The sequence below is a fragment of the Hermetia illucens genome, chromosome 3 (genome assembly GCF_905115235.1).
Source record: "Hermetia illucens chromosome 3, iHerIll2.2.curated.20191125, whole genome shotgun sequence".
In the NCBI taxonomy this organism is placed as follows: Eukaryota; Metazoa; Arthropoda; class Insecta; order Diptera; family Stratiomyidae; genus Hermetia; species Hermetia illucens.
Window position 1 is genome coordinate 40,403,254 of NC_051851.1, and position 17,530 is coordinate 40,420,783.

At 42.4% G+C, this 17,530-nt stretch overlaps 1 protein-coding gene across 1 annotated transcript in view; it reads right to left on the reverse strand.

Moving 5' to 3' along the window:
* LOC119652517 (sodium-independent sulfate anion transporter-like) overlaps nt 1–12,557 on the reverse strand; it is a 49,108-nt gene extending 36,551 nt beyond the window's left edge. Inside the window, exon 1 of the mRNA XM_038056713.1 lies at nt 11,893–12,557. Within this exon, the coding sequence (XP_037912641.1) occupies nt 11,893–12,148 (256 nt within the window). The 5' untranslated portion in view covers nt 12,149–12,557. The remainder of the gene's footprint in view (nt 1–11,892) is intronic.
* Nucleotides 12,558–17,530: the final 4,973 nt, after the last annotated feature.

Sequence of the window (17,530 nt, forward strand, 5' to 3'; positions counted from 1 at the left end):
CTTCAATGCACTTCTCCCAACGAGATACAAGGGCATTTATTCCAGTTTCGTAAAAGTCTGGGTTTCTAGAGCTAAGAAACTCTTCAAAGGCACTTTTGACAGCTACTTCATTGCTGAATTGTTTCCCCGCCAAAAAGTGATCCAAATGCTTAAAAAAGTGGTAGTCGGTTGGCGAGAGGTCGGGTGAATATGGTGGATGAGGAAGAGTCTCATATCGTAATTCATTTAATTTTTGGACCGTCATTCTGGAAACATGAGGTCGGGCGTTATCATGGAGCAGTATCACTCCATCTCTGTTGACCAATCTAGGCCGCTGAACACGTAATTTCTCGTGCATTTCATCAAGTTGAGCACAATATTTCTCTGCATTAATTGTTTCACCACGCTCCAAAAACGAATAATGAATAATTCCAGATGCAGACCACCAAACAGTTACCATTACCTTCTTCGGGTGAAGGCTCGGTTTTGGCATGTGTTGTGGAGGCTGATCGGCATCTAGCCATTGCGCTGATCTGCGACGGTTGTCGTACAATATCCACTTTTCATCGCATGTCACTATTCTGCGCAAAAAGGGATTGTTCCTGTTGCGGTTGAGTAGAGAACTGGATATTTCCATTCGCAGCGCCATGTTTTGCTCGTTGAGTTCATGCGGAACCCACTTATCAAGCTTCTTCACCTTTCAAAGCTGTTGTAAGTGCCGATATACTGTCGAATAGTGTACGCCTATTTTCTCTGCAATGTCACGAATCGATGATCGGGGATCAGATTCCACTATCAAACGCAACTCGTCGTTGTCGATCGATGGTCCTGGGTGTCCACGAGGTTCACTTTGGAGGGTCATGTCGCCTGATCGGAATTTTTCGAACCACCGCTGTGTCGTTCGTTCGTTTGCTGCGTCAGCTCCAAATGCTCTGCAAATGTTTCTGGTTGCCTCCGCTGCGTTGTGACCAAGTTTAAATTCATATAGAAAAAGTAGACGTTTTTGACTCCCTTCCATGCTTTTTTCTTTGAGTTTTACTTGGAACTTCAATGACGATTGAAACTGAAATGACTCCTTGATCGAACGAACGACTATTTATACTCAATTATCCCATACCACCAGAGTCACCTTGCGGCAGTTTTAAACATTAAAATCATAACTAACTTCACTTCATTGAAAAATCCGACATTTCATTTGCAACAACCTAATAGATACAATAATATTGGCGGAAATCTATTCAGATTAAACAAGTAGGATCAATTCACACAAGATAGAAAACATTGATCTTCTATAAATTTGTTAATAATAGTTGGATTTTATTCAAATTTTCCAGAATTATATATGTATAATATGTGATTAAATTACCACCTATACTGACGCCAAATTTTATACTTCTAGAGAAGCTTAAGGAGGACTTTCTGATTAATTTCTAAAATATCGTAATAAGCCATTATTAACTTTATTTGAGCAGATATCGGAAAGATATGTAGTTCTAGCTCTAGATTTTCTGTTTATAATGCATATTAAGCTACGAAAGTTGAGCTATGGAATTGGATTTATACGTGCCAAGATAGGAAGTATAAATATTTATAGCTGTTACGAAGCCCCAGCCTCACATTAGGGGAATTCACTTCAGTGCTAAAGAAACTACCCTTCGATGCAAGCTGCTGCAATCCCAAAGTAATAGCCGGCGATTTCAATGCATAGTTGGAGACATTCTCCCGCTTGAATGTGCTACTTGTGAACTCTGGCGGAGACAACTTATGGTAGGTATGCGATGCCTCCGGATAGCACTTTCCGATGACGCAATCCCAATTTCTATTTTAATTCAGAACGCGAGGAACAAATTTCTAATAGCTATCACAAAGAGCAATTCCGAACATTTCAGGCAGATCCATCCATAGTGTGGCGCATGCAAGTCAGTAATGTCATCACTGAAAGACAAACGCTCCCCACCGATTACTTGTCCTAAGTTGCTGCACACCAGTCTTCCTTCAGTATATGTAAATCCTGACGAAAGTCCTGCAGTCGTAGATAACAGAGTTCTAGATGCAACAAGAAAATTCGCTGAAAATAAGACCCCAGGGCCAGCTTGAATACCGATATCGCCCCGAAAGTGGCAGCTAGGACAGCACCAGGTATGTTTACCCAAGTTTTTTATGGCATGCCTTAGAGATGGCGAATTTCCCGAGCAATAAAAACTACGAAAGTGGATACTTATTCCGAAGCCAGGTGGCCCCTCCTCATCTAAGCTGATACGTCTGGTCGATGCGATTGGTAAACTATTTGAACGAGTTATATACAACACGATTAGCAATTCAGATTTCGAGAGATCAACCATCGACGCAATCAAGATGGTGACTGATTTGAGTTGCACTACAAGACGGCAAATGCAGCGCAATGGTGACTGTTCATCAACACCACAAAATGGACGAAATGGACAAAATGGACCTAGCCAAACTAAAGGTCCTGAAATACCTCGTACGCATTGAAGTGAAGTGTTGAAGTGTTAAATTCCTTCTGCGACTTGGACGATGGAGTAAAATTATTCCCGATAATTTGCGGGGTGTCAGAGGATTCTGTGCTAGGACCCCTACTGTTGTTAATTATACACGATGACGCAATCCATTTCTAACAACGTTACAACCACTGGTTTTGCGGATGCTGTGCTGTGGTGAGACGTTTCCAGCAGAACAGTTTTTGTAAGCTGAAATAGGCTCAGTTGGTTGACAACAACAGTGCGCGGATTTCATCATCGTAGTTGTTACCGGTTGTGATTTTTGACCCTAGATAGAAGAAATTATCAACGGTCTCAAAGTTGTACTCTCCGATCTTTATTCTTCCCGTTTGACCAGTGCAGTTCGATGTTGCTGGTTGGTTGGTTTTCGGTGCTGACGTTGCCACCATATATTTTGTTTTGCCTTCATTGATGTGCAGCTCAAGATCACGCGCCAATTGAGGCCTGCTCGATCTGGATGAGGGCAGTTTGTACGCCTTGGGTGGTTCTTCCAATGATGTCAATATCGTCAGCATAGGCCAGTAGTTGGGTGAACTTAAAGAGGATCGTACCTCTTGCATTTACTTCAGCATCACGGATCACTTTCTTGGGGGGCAGGTTAAAGAGGACGCATGATAGGGCATCCCTTTGTCGTAGACCGTTGTTGATGTTGAACGGTCTTGAGAGTGATCCTGCCGCTTTTATCTGGCCTCGCACATTGGTTAGGGTCAGCCTAGTCAGTCTTATCAATTTCGTCGGGATACCGAATTCTCCTCCGAACCTAGCCAAACTACAGGTCCTACATCATACGCATTGTCAAAATGTTGAATTCTTTCTTGGGAGAAGGCTGTCCTACGACTTGGACGATGGACTAAAATTTTCCCGATAACTTGCGGGGTACCAGAGGATTCTGTGCTAGGACCCTTACGGTTGTTTATTATATACGAAGAACGCGACAACCACTGGTTTTGCGGATGATATCGGAATTACATTAGTTTCAAATATCAAGATCTAAGGAAATGAAACACTATAGTATACTGTAGGATGCAACATGATCATTACCCTGAATTGACTCAGGTACTCATTCACAGCTGAGTCAACTGGTATACGACATCCAGCCACGAGAATAAACCCTCTGCCATCAGCCAGATTTGAACCGCGACCTTCAGCTACGAGAGCCAAGCGCTCTAACCACTTGAGCCATTCGGACATCGCTCAAATACTTAAAAGCAATCTTTGACAAAAGGCCCAACTTCAAATAACACATTGATAGCGCAACAACTAAAGAGTCTCCCATCGCTACAACAACCTCGAGAATACTACCGAACAATGGTGGGCCAAGACAAAGTCGACGTTTTCTTACTTGAATTGCAGTTCCAGTTTGGGCAACTGTTCTGGAAAATCAATTAAACTGCAGAAAACAAAGTATAGCGTATCTGCTAAGTACACTCCAGGTATGCAGTGCTTATCGGACAGCATCAGGAGAAGCAGTATATGTACTAGCAGGGATGCTCCCCAAGATATCTTGACGAATGAAGGTCGGCATCTCTACGACAAAACGTATGCAACCGGGGAGTCTAGCACGGTGGGAATACATCTCAAAGTGGACATACCGCATCATTCCCGACATTCGAATTTAAATTGAAAGAATCCACGGGGAATTAAACTACTGGTTATAGTGCTTATCTACATCGATTTGGTCACGATGAGTCAATATACTGCCCAAAATGTGATAGCATTTATTTATTTATTTATTTATTTATTTAACGAGGACAATACATAGAAAGCAAATTTCTTATTACATATTGTCCTCAGAGGGAGGAGCAAGTAAATGGCATATTTTACGCTTAAAGCTAAAGAGGGACATTGAGTCAAAGGAACCAAGCTGTAGGGCATTGTAGGACCGGCAAAACCTCAGGATCGGAGAGTGAAAGTAAATCTCGAGCTCGGCGAAGGGTACATCAAAAATGTCCGCATTACGTGTGTTATGAGACGAGGCGATACGGAAAGTAATATCCGAGTTGGCGGAGCAGTCGATCAGACCATTGCAGAGTTTGAAAAGAGTACACATATCAAAGAAGATACGGCGTTGCTGTAGGGAGGGGAGATTGAGGGTGCGGAGTCGTGATGGATAATCAACCCGTGGAAGGTTCTTTTTATAAAAGAGGGCCCGGGTGAATTTGCGTTGTACCACTTCAAGAGCGCGGCCGTCACGGATACGGTAGGGGGACCAGACTACACAACAATATTCAAGGATGTTTCTGACAAGGGAATTGAAGGAGGGCTGGATTGAGGTAAAGTCGGAAGAGGAACGTAGGATAAAACCAGACATTTTGGAAGCTCTATTGATGATGTCAACGAAGTGGGAATTGAAACGAAGTTTATCGTCGAATATTACACCCAGGTCTTTGAAGGAGGTCAGTAGTGAAAGGGGTTGACCACTGAGAGAATAGGAAAAGGATGATGGGGAGGGTTTGAGGGAATAGCGCATCCAGTGGCATTTGTTGACATTCAGTGTTAGCTTGTTGACCGTTGAATTGTTGTTGTTGTTGTTGAATTGTAAGAGAGTACAGTCCAATGGAGACGAAACAGAGGCAAACAATTTAAGGTCGTCTGCGTAAAGCAAAAACGGACCAGTGAGAATGGAGGCAAGGTCATTGATAAAAAACAAGAAGAGTAGGGAGCCAAGTGTAGAGCCTTGGGGAACATCAGAGGAAGGAGAGAAGGAACCAGATGAGTGACCATGAAAAGAAACTTTGCAGGAACGGTATGAGAGATAGGAGGAAAGTCAGGAGATGACTGAGGTAGGGAAGTCTAGCGATGAAAGTTTAGAGAGGAGAATGTTATGGTCAACGGTGTCAAAGGCTTTGGAGAAATCAGTATAAACAGCATGTACCTCCTGTCGTGAATTCAAGCGTTTAGCAACAAAGTTGGTAAAGACCAGAAGATTTGAAGCCGTTGATCTATGTTTCACGAAACCATGCTGCTCTTTGACAATGAGGTGACCGAAGTGGCGGTCAACCAGTCGTTGGCGTATCTTTCTAGAATTTTGCAGCAAGAGGAGAGAAGAGACATGGGGCGGTAGTTCACAACAAGGGAAGGGTCTCCGCTCTTGAGGATAGGAATGATAAGGGCCTCTTTCCAGAGGCGCGGAAAGTAGCATTCATCTAGACTTTTGTTGTAGATTATACACAGGGGGAGGGAAATGTGTTTTCTACAGTTAAGGAGGAAGAGATTAGGAAGCCCATCGGGGCCAGGTCCGACATTGGGGTCAAAGTTACCAATGAGGAACTCAACCAAGGAAGGCGTAAGGAGAAGGTGTAGAGGGTGAAGGGCCCGATGGAGAAAACACTGAAGAGAAGTAGGTGCAGAGAAGGTCGCAGGATTGTTGTGGGGAGTTGGCAGTGGAATCAGCGAATCTGATAGAAGAAGGGAGAAATTGAGTTGTATTACGAGAGTTGCGACCGTGAGACCAAAAGTGTTTTAAGTTACCGCGGGCAAGGGCGGCTTCGACGCTCAATAGGTACCTTTTACGCGCTTTTCTGACCATTGACTTCACAGTAGATCGTATAGCCTTAAAATGAGCAAGGTCGGCGTCATTTTTAGAAGCCCGAAACTTCTTCCGCAGTGTATGTTTCAAGCGAATGTTAATATGAAGTTCCGTTGTGAACCAAGTTGGGTACGAAAGTAGGCAGGGAGGGGAAGAAGGGACATAACAGGAGAGGAGATCAGAGAGGATATTGTAGAAGGTGTTAAGAGCTTGATCACACGATGAATTGGTTAATATATGTACCCAGTTGAAAGACGCTAAAGCTGAGTTCAGACCGTCAAAATTGGCTTTGCTGAAGTTGAACTTAGTGGGTTTACGCTTGGTTTTGGGTTTTGAACGAGGGAGCTCCGCTTCAAATTCAACCGCGGGATGGTAAACGTCGGTTTTTACATACGGGGATGTGCCAGGAAATAAAGAGAGGTGGCGCTCGGGGAGGTTGGAAAGGAAGAAATCAAGAGTACGACCCAAGGAGTTTTTGGTGGTATTGAAATTCAGGGCAGAGCAAGTATGCATAAAGGGAGAAAGTGGGAGGGAAAAAAAGCATGGCCGAGAATGCGGAGCTTGTTGAATTTGATTGCGCCGGGTTTACCGTGCACCCAGCTAGATTGGAGTTGGTCGCAAACAAGTGCTTGATATCCAAAAATGTTGTGGAGTTCACGCTCGAACCAACGGAAACTTAAAGCCAAGTTGTAAAGGAGCTGAAAACTATTCACCAACAGCTTAGGCAGGAAGAATTGCGAAGAAAACAAGAAAGGAAGGGAGGAAATCGTAATGAATCGCAGTTAAGAACTGATCCATCCCCGCGATGGAATGCTTTATAGCAGTCCCGGGGAAAAAGGTGGTTTTATTAAGTCAGAACTCATGTAACTGCATGGCCGGAGCCAGCAGTAGGTTTTGAACTGTCCAACTGTTCCAACGTTGAAAACAATTCGGGAAATCGGAAGCTGGACGCTTCAGGTATGAAAGGTTCTGTTTGCTTCTTGTGTGAGTATATTTGAGAGTAAACTATCCCATTTGTACGTAGCCCGTTAAGAATATGCATTTAGCATGTCAGATTTAGTACTTCGGTAAGGCAACTTTGAGCTACAGTAACTTTGTTACTAATAGTATGATTTTGATCAAACTTGGAGATAATATGCTTCATATTATATTTTATACTACTACCAACTTTTATAACTCTGACATAAACTTAAGTGGGGTTTTACTCAATTTTCCCAAAAATACGGTAATATACTATTATTAACTTAATTTGAACAGATATCGATATGGAGAGTATTTTGAGGCCTGGGTACCGTATAGAGGCAGCTTCATGATTTTTTTTCAGATTTTTCGGTTGGGTAGTGTCTGAGAATGGGTCCGTTAAAGAAATCATCACTTTCCACCCCTCCCACCCCCCGCCTTTTTAATAAATCTCAAAACTTCGAAAAGTGCTAATTAAAACCTTTCATTTGATACCCCACATGACTATATTTGGTGAAAAACATTTTTACACCCCCCTTTTACATGTATGGGGACCCCCGTAAATCTCAACATAGAAGGATATCACTCACTGCATGTCTGGGGGTCCATAGGTCCCACCTTCTCACCAAATTTTGTATCAATCGGCATAGCCGTTTCTGAGAAAAGTGCCTGTGACAGACAGGTAGACAGACAGACAGACAGATTGGACATCTCGCCTAATTGTCCAACCTGCGGGGTCCCAGAGGACCCAGCGCACGAAAGGAGGAAACTAGAGGAAACTCTAGATGAAGTGCTATCACCAGAAAATTTTGTCTGGAGAATGGTATCCTGTCAGGAAGACTGGGATGCGATCAATTCCATGATCGCTGTAATCCAAGATAAACTGCGAAAGGCAGAAGAAGTGAGGAAGACGCGGCTACGAACCCTGCGGGTAGACGAAAGAAGACCTAGCTAAAGTAAGCTAACCCCGCCCCGTGATGTAATACCTAAAGGTGGTTCCACGGGGTAGAGGGGGAGTCGGGGGTGGTTTTAGTGGGTAAAAATCCCACACTCTGGCCTAGGCCAGAGTCTTTTCCACCTCCTCAAAAAAAAAAAACACAGACAGGCAGACATGAAACCGATTTTAATAAGATTTTGTTTCACGCGCCTTAAAAACATCCGGAAGAACTGAAAAATCATCCAAATATTCTTATCAGGAAATGGTTAAATATTCTTTATTGATTCGACAAAATGAATGTACCATAGAATGCCGTTCATGCTAAGTATAATATATGCAAAAATGCAATAATACTGCTACATGCCAGTCTTGAGCTCATTAAATTCATATTTGCAGTAATTTCAAAGGAAACCGAATTCGAAACATGAATCCAAACCAGAAAGCCGGATACCTGGTATACCTGATTAGTGTTTAAAATGCAACACCTTTGTAGATACGATAAAGATAAAAGAGGATGGTATTATTTAAACTTATACAATATAATTGATAGAAACCTCTCAAAGATGAGCAAAAATCTATTCTTAATAATTGTTTATTTGTCAATAATAACTCGTCTAGAAAAATTAGAAGGCCTTTAGATGTATGTTTCTAATCCAAGTTCTTAAGAATAAATACTTAATCACCATCATCAGATAACTCGTCAATAGGGAGTGATAGGTTCGTACAAGCTGCATGATTTGGTATTTGGAAGAATATGATAATCCAAATAATATTCCGAAGAAAAAAACACAAGTTAAGATCCCAAATTTGAGAAAACCAACCCATATTCTGTGCTGTTTAGATATTAGCTTTTATGATGGCCAATTCATGGGGAAAACACTTTAGATTCCTCAATACATCCGGAAGATATTTTCAGTTTATGTATACTTACGTCATTCGAAATTTCTTTATCAAGCAACACTGATCATCGCTTTCAAGATTTTTTAATTAAAGCACAATAGAAAAGTAGCCCTTGTCATGTCTAGTATAGAATTTGAATTTTTGACGTAACGTAACTTCGATAGGAAAGATACAGATATAAGAAACGGATGAAACTCAAGTGAACCCTGGAAAACGTTTTATTCTTTCACCAACCGTTTCCCGACTTTCTGAAAGGGTATTCCAGCACATTTTAAATTAACCAATAGTTTGAATTTATGGCCTTTAACCTTGTACAATTCAAAGAGCTCGCGAAATTATATCCAAACTTGCCTTCGTTAAGGATCGCGGCGTTACATACATATATTTTTACAAAAGTCAAAATGATTCAAAAACCAGAAATTAGATATTTAAGGCATAGTATACTCAATCCGCCAATACTACAGACAAGAAAATTAATGTAAACTAGAAACAAATTTTGAAAATGCTATTAGACATTTCAAAATTCAATGGTGATGGAGATTTTCGATTGTTATATTGTATATTATAATTATACGCCATCCATAGTTCTTAGGCACTATTCTAAAGATTCTCCTTGCAATCTTCCATCGGGACGCATTGAGTTTTTGAAATTTGAGTATTAACCCGAATTTCAAATCGGAGGCATATATACCCGATTGCGTTAGTAAAGAACTCCAGACATCCCGGTTTTGCGTTGAGGTCCACCAATTCGATATATCTCAAAGCTGTCTGGCGTCCTGGCCTATGCAACCACTTCATCTTAGGCAGGGTCTGGCACGCCTTCTTTTTCTACGAAAGATATGGCCCCTATAGACTTTCCGGGCTAAATCATCCTCACATCCGGGTGGTCGTGTCATCGCTCATAAATTTCATCATTATAGAGCCGACGGAATCGTCCATCCTCATCATGTAGAGAGCCAAAAATTTGTCGGAAGATTTTTCTCTCTTAAACGCAACCGCGGAGAGTTCGCAATTTTTCTTACTAAGAACCTAAGTTTCCGAGGAATACATGAGGACTGGCAAGATTGTGTTGTACAGTAAGAGTTTTGACCCTATGGTGAGACATTTCCAGCGAAACGCCAGGTATTATCGAATATTGCTGGCATTTTCGATGCTCTGAATGGCTGGCATCAGTGACCATAGCTGCGAAGATTTTTAAGCAGAAGTTCTGGGAAACCGGAGGTAAAGCTACCGACTTGGATGGTGAAGTAGTGGTATCGCTGTTCTGAGCTAAAGCCCATGTGAAGCCTTTAAAAACAAAAATGACATTACCGAAATTGGAGCTCAATGGGGCATTGTTGTTAGTAGAAGTTATGGAGACAACAATATCCACTTTGCAACTGCTAGAGACACCCGTGTACTGTTGGAGTGACTCGACGATCGTGCTGGCTTGGATAAAAAAGGAACCGGAGAAACTAGATAATTACGTAGCAAATCGAGTGGCTAAGATTCGGAATATTAGCCAGAGAACCTAGACCTGGGGCCATATCAGATCAAAAAAAAACCCCGCAAATTATGCTTCGCGGGGCATCACCCCGAGCAAATTACGCAAACATCCTTTATGGTGGAATGGACCGCAGCTTTTGGATAGAGGAGAGCGGACGGAAATTGCTTGTTTTACGGGAATTTCGGATGGATTCGACCTGTTGAAACGCTATTCAAATTTTCCGAAACTCGTAAGGGTGATAGCATATATCACTCGATTCTCCTCAAGATTAAAAGGACCGATGACCGCAGCGGAATACGAACAAAGGGGACGAAGAGTTCTACGGCTTCTCCAACAATCAACCTTGACGGAAGAAATTGATGCGGTTAAGAAAAACGCCCTACTGCAAAAAAGACTAAGAAAATTAGATCCATTCGTCGATCAGCAGGGCCTGTTGAGTGTCGGAGGTAGACTTAGAAACGCAAATGTCGCCGAAGATCATAAACATCCGATTTTACTACCTCGGGACCATTACGTTATGCAATTAATTATTCGTGAAGCACACAAGCACACTCTTCATGGTAGCGCCACTGCAGGATGCACTACTGATCAGAAAGTGATACGCGACGAAACACATCGGTGTATTACCTGCGTAAGGTACACAAATCAACGGAAGCAGCAGCTAATGGGCGATCTACCAGCAGTCCGGATCACACCAAGCCCACCATTCTTGTATTGTGGCGTGGACTACGCCGAGCATTTCAGGGCACGAATGTCAAAGGGTCGATCAACAGCCACGCTGAAGGGATATGTCTGCGTGTTCATTTGTATGGTGACAAAGGTGGTACACTTAGAACTGATGAGTGATTTAACGACAGAAGCCTTCCTAGCTGCTTTTAAAAGATTTACCGCGGGGCGTGGATTATGTGCTGAGATCTACAGCGATCATTGTATGAAATGTGATGAACAAGTGATTAGGAATTAAAATTCAACACTGTCTCCGTTGCTAGTAGAATTTTTTTGTTCAGCAAATTTCGATATTTCGGGAACAACGGTATATACCGGCTGATGTTCACTGAAGGAGGGAGCAAGTTGTTCCCGAAATATTGATATTTGCTGAATAAAAAAAAATTCTATTAGCGACGGAGATGGTATTGAAGTATATTCCTAAAGATTTTGCTAGAAATACCGCGAACACATAGGGTTTACCAAGTGATGTTAATTTCAATCCTGGAAGGTTTTCTAATTTCAAAATGAAAACAAGCATTTTTATAGGCTCTAGACTTGCTAATCCCCTTAACATCTGTGTAAATTCATCAGTGGGCAGCGCAATTCAAATTAAAGAACTAGAATAAATATAAAACATGTCTGAAAACTGCTAATTTCCCGAACAACCAAGCTTGGCGCATATCCTGCAATACCATATGAAGCATTATTTTCCCCCTTTGAAAATACATAATATATATTCTTCTTATATTCTTATATCTCTTTCATTTTTAGATACATATCTAATAATTTTTGCATAAAAGGTTTCAATTTAAACCTAAATCTAATTGGCCTTCATTCGGACCACTATAAACTAACATTTACTTTCGGAACATACCTATAAACGCGGAATATAATCCATAGTGGGACGGCAGACCTGCAAGTAGAGCGCAGGCTATACTTTCAGGAATGATGGTGAGTCCCAAAGTGATCCCTGCTATCAGATCGGAAATGGCGAAATTGGTGTTGTAATTGCATATCCAGGTCGATATAAAAAACTTATTTCGCAACCACGATATAATTTTAGATTTTCGACCAGATTTGGGCTTTTTAACGACGATAACATTCGGTTTTTTCAAATTACTATTTTCCATTATCCACACACACTTGCTGGACAAAACTGATTTAAAAAATTATTGGGAGATCCGTAACTATCATCACACCAGCACTGTGAGTTATGATTAGAACGTTTTCCTGAAATCACACTATTGGTTGCAAATATCTTCAGTAAATGATTCGTGTATGTCCAACCGCGAGGAAAGAATTGACAATTTAGTTTGTTTTTCCACACCGTTCAAACGTACTTTTTTCAGACGTGATAATCGAATTAGGCCTAGTGCTAATATTTAATAATAAACTCAAACTATGTGCAGGCATCAATATAAATGATAATAGATTGGGAGGGTAAACTTAGACGCTGTTGATTCATTGCTTCACCACCGGCCTCTTATATGTGCGTCCACTTACTGCACTTAGCTCACATTTGAGGATGATCACTGACTGACCAACTGCCGAATACTAAGTTAGTGCCTGTTATCTAGAAATCTACAACTGTGGATATACGCCAGACATACATATCTCCACGAATACAATTCTTATCACCTTGATCTTGAGCGCATTCGATCTAAAACTTAATTTATCTAATTATTTGCTCAAATTTAGCAAGGGCTGGTGACATACTAGCTGAAGACAATGTGGAAATGAATACCAGAGGCGTCCGTTCGATTTGAAGACTAGACCAGTGCGAATATTTTCTTGGTGGAAAAATAGGAAAATCGGAAACCAGGAGCTGCGCGCTTCCAGGATTTTCCCGGCCCTTGGTCTAAAAAAAGACTACATTTGTGAATTTTTTGGCGGATTGTATTGCATATAACGATTTAATTGCTTTTGGGTTACATTAGTGATTGTTTAAGGTTTTGCCGAAAACAAAAGCTTTCTACAATCTTTTTTGTTGGAAGGTGGGAAGGTTCAAAACCAATCGCTGGCAACCATACGGTAATGTGAGACTTTCACTCATTAAAGCCACCTCCTTCTCCTTCGCTTCACCCACAGGACGTTTGTGAAGCCAATGACTGTCACTTCTTTGAGCAGCTGCAACTGTAAAATGCCATCATACATTGTTATTCACAGCCGAGGATTGAGGACCGATCCTTCTATACGTCTTAGGCCATGGTCCGGATCGTAACACAATGGTCTCTCCTGGACGAATTCTACAACTATGTACACTAGGTATTTGGGAGTGCCTAATTAGGCTAAAGCATCAACTATTTTCCTCTATTTTACAGTATTAAAGGCATTCGTCACATTGAGAGTCGTTAATTAGTTTAGTTTACTGGGGAGAGCCGCGGCTCGGGCCATTGTGAGGCCCATTGTACTATCCCCGTAAATCACCTATTCAATGACTTCCCGCCTACGGTGTTCGCAGACTTTAGCGAATCTCCAGAGGCAGAGAGTTAAAGAAAACCTTGCCAAGGTGTCTTCGTCTGAGATCTGAGGATGCCTGGCGACTGCATAAAAAGTGCAGCCCTCCTCACATTGGCTGCACATAGCCGAAACCACTACCCCAATCTTTTGCATATGGTAGTTTAAGGAGAAGTGTCCCGTTAAAAGCTCTACTAGGCTTTCCATGTCCCCCTTCTTAAGGGACAAAAAAAATACCGCTCTAGTGGCCCTAGACTCTTTCACAAGGATTTTCGCTTGCCGGCAAGAGTAGAAATTTCTCCACTCGGCTACGTGAATCCTGGTAATATTCACCCTTCAGAGTAGACTTGACAGTAGATGGTCGGATTCCAAGAGCTGGTTCTGGTCCCACCATTTTGGATCCACACCCTTGGCGAGCCAGTCTGTCAGCCTCCTCATTACCAGCGATGTTGGAGCGCCCCGACACCCACATCAGGAATGTTTCAGCAGCACAGCACAGCTCCACACCAACTGGCTTGATATATCATTGCCATTTAATGCTGATAATGCCGCCCGACTGTTGGAACAGATTCGAATGGTGCGACCCCTCCACTTTAGTCGCAGACATTCTTCTGCTATCAATGAAACGGCATATATCTCCGCCTTGAATATGGTCGTCATTTTTCCGAGGGGTCGGGCCAGTTCTATAATCGGATTCTCCGAGAACACCCCTGCGCCCGATCCACCCACATTGAGAGGAAGTACTGTACTGTGAAACGAAATCTTCTTAAAATCAGTTTACTGTCTCTTTGCTGTCTTGTTTTTAAGGTGTTGTGTGAAACAAAACCTTATTGAAAATGATTCAATGTCTGTCTGCCCGTCTGTTCGTTCTGATATCTACGCAAATGAAGTTGATAATAGCATTTTACCATGTTTTAGTTTGTTTATGTCGTTGATTTGTACGTATGTATATAGATATCTGGGGGTTTGGCAAAATATGATGAAATATTTTTTATACTTAGCTATGTTCGAATGGAAAATCGTGCATAGAGAATTTCTCACAGAAGATACCCAAAGCGCCCAGCTTCCGATATCCCGACTTGGTTTTTTTTTTGTTGATGGAGGTTGAAAAGCTACCGCTTGCTTCTGCCACACGGTTATGTGGGACTCTTGCCCACTAAAACCACCTCCTTCTCCTTCCAATCTCGCCGTGGCACTCCCATATGGTATTAGGTCGCGGGACTGGATCAGAATTTATTCTGTACTCGTGTTAATATTCGTGTTTCTCTCTCTCCGGCTGACTTCTTCCTGCCTAAGCTTTTGATGGGTAGCTGGCATCACTCTTTCGACTTCAGTCCATATTCCCTTTGATTTCAACATATGTTCCACTATATTTTCGGGTATAAAGTGCTCCCCGGTTGTAGCTTCCAATGCAGCCCCCCGGGCGAGTGCAATGCTGACCACATTGTCTTCTACAGGGCACTGTAATCCTGTAATGTACCGTTACGGCCTTGAATGAAGTGCTCTAACACACTTCAAAGCCCTGATCTAATTGGATTGTTGCGCTAACGATTATTGTTATTATCATGCCCAAATCGATGCAGATTTGCTCGATAACCTCCGTGTCCCCTCAAAAACTGGGTTAGGTCGAAACCAACCTAGCCGTGGTTTCGCTCGATCCATTTCCATATATATCAAATGGTCCTGCGGGTCCTGCGGGTCAGGCGGCCTCCAAATTCTCCTGCCATTCTCCGATAGATTCACTTCGTGCGAACTGCCGCCGATGAGCAGGAGATTCTACGGAGAGATACTGTCAATAGTAAAGTTGTTTTCCTTCTCCCGCTAGAATCTTAATGGGGGTCATTCCTGCCATCACGCAGGCTTCTTCATCGGATATTGTTTTGTAAGCGCAACTTGTTCGGAGTGCACTTACGAGATAGGCGGTGCCAATCTTTCTCTTATTTGTTGTATTTTACAGTGCATTTACCCACACCCCCGAAATAAAGAGTCGACGGTTCGGCTTTAGGCCACCTATATATGGTAGCATTCTCGCAATCAGTGCTCTTGGCTGCTGCACACTCCACATGTAATTTGAAGTTTAACCTCTGGTCCATCATTATGCCTAAGTACTCGAGCACAAGCTTGGAATGAATAGTTTTTGTTACAACTTTGATTTTCATGGAAGTGCACTTTCTCCGCTTAGTAATAAGTATTACTTCCGTCTTATGTTCTGCGAAAAGAAGACCAGCATTCTCTAACCAGAATTTAATGTCATAAACTGTTTCATTAGCATAAATCCCTACTTCTTCGAGAAGGCGTGCAACAACCGTCACACCAATGTTGTCCGCGAAGCCAGTGGAAGCCACAACACTAAGGAGGTCTAGCCTCAGCACTCCCTTATACATAATAATCCAGAAAAGTGAGCCTAGGACGGACCCTTGTGGAACTCCACATGTCGTTTGATATAATTTCATTTCTTCATTTAATTCGCAGCACAGAAGCCTATTGATTAGGTAGTCGGCAAGATACGCACCAGGTACTTCGGCTCACCTAAGTTGATTAGCGATTGCTCCTCCTCCTCCTCTCGCGGAATCGAAAGCGTTCTTCACATCGAGTGTGATCACTCCATAGCATTTGTCTTCGTCAAGTGCGGCCTTAGCTGTGTTAGCCACCAGGCTAACTGCATCCGTCGTATATCTCCCCTTTCGAAAACCGAAATGATTCTCAGAGAGACCGCCTTCCTTTTTAGCAATTGGAAGTAATTTGTTACAGATTATTCGTTCAAATAATTTGCCAGTATTATTAGACAGATATGCCTTCGTCTGTCTGTCGGTTTCTCACAAGCATTTTTCTCGGAAATAGTTATAGTGATTGACACCAAATTTGGTGGAAAGGTGAGAACTGTGACCGCTCACGAATACAGTGAGTTACATTATTCTACGTCGGGGGTCTCCATACATGCAAAGGGGGTGTCCATTTTTTTCACCAAATATAGTCGGGTGGGGTGTCAAATGAAAGGTCGCAGTTAGTACTTTGCGAAGTTGGTGGATACTAACACAGTTACAATAGGTCACAGTTGCCGTTTCTGTGCAAGTTCAAGACTTTGAATGTCAGTATCACGCGAAAGTTGATACCCTCACATAATATATGCATATATTACGTGCTACATATTCCCATGATTACCCCGTGTATGCAAGGCTTTGATCAATCACGTTGCATACAACATTATGCCGTAAGATCGTTCAACGTCTCTAACGCGGAATTAAACATTCTGCACTGGTCGTTCTCCTTCCGATGTTTCGTTACAAGCTAAGGTAGCGACCACACCGATTTTAATAGCATACCCAAGTCCCTCGATCTTAACAAAAAACTTCCCAGCACACATCCATCTGCTCGGCAGATACAAATCGACACATGGCTGCCAGATGCAATTTACGTGTTTGCCGGGCCTTGCCTTCGACTTCTATTTATCGATCCGTTCTTGGTTTGACTTCGCCCCGCTCAGAGGATTGAAGAGGTAAGTCGAGCCAGCCCGCCATCTAACTTACAAACAACTGAATGCAAGCGACCCGCCTGCACCTTGCTGAAAAAATAAGCACGCCGCTGGATGTTTCCCAGATCGGTCTTCGTCCATAGCAATATTCCGAACGAATACGCCAGTGAAGAGATAGCAAAAATGTTCAGAGCGCACTTAACACGTAGGGATCCTAAGTCCCTATCCACTTGATGTCGGGCCGGACCAAAACTTACTCCCTCTTTTGGCACACCTCCACGGTTTCATTCATCGGTTAGTCAGGTGTGCGTGACGCTGTCAAAACTCTTGGGGTAATCGATATAGCAACTAAAGAGATTTCTTTGGCCTGTGGTTGTCGGTCCTCCAACTACTGAGTCGACAAAAAGATGCGCTTTGCAACCTTTTGATCCAAGTCGACAGCCCTTCTGCTTCTCGGACAGAATGTTGTGGCTCTTATGAGTTTATAGAGGGTGGATAAGCCAGTAATAGATCTTTTGCGGGGTCTTGCACAGTATATTTCTTAGGGACAAGGTAGGTAATTCCCACAGTGAGGAAAGCTAGA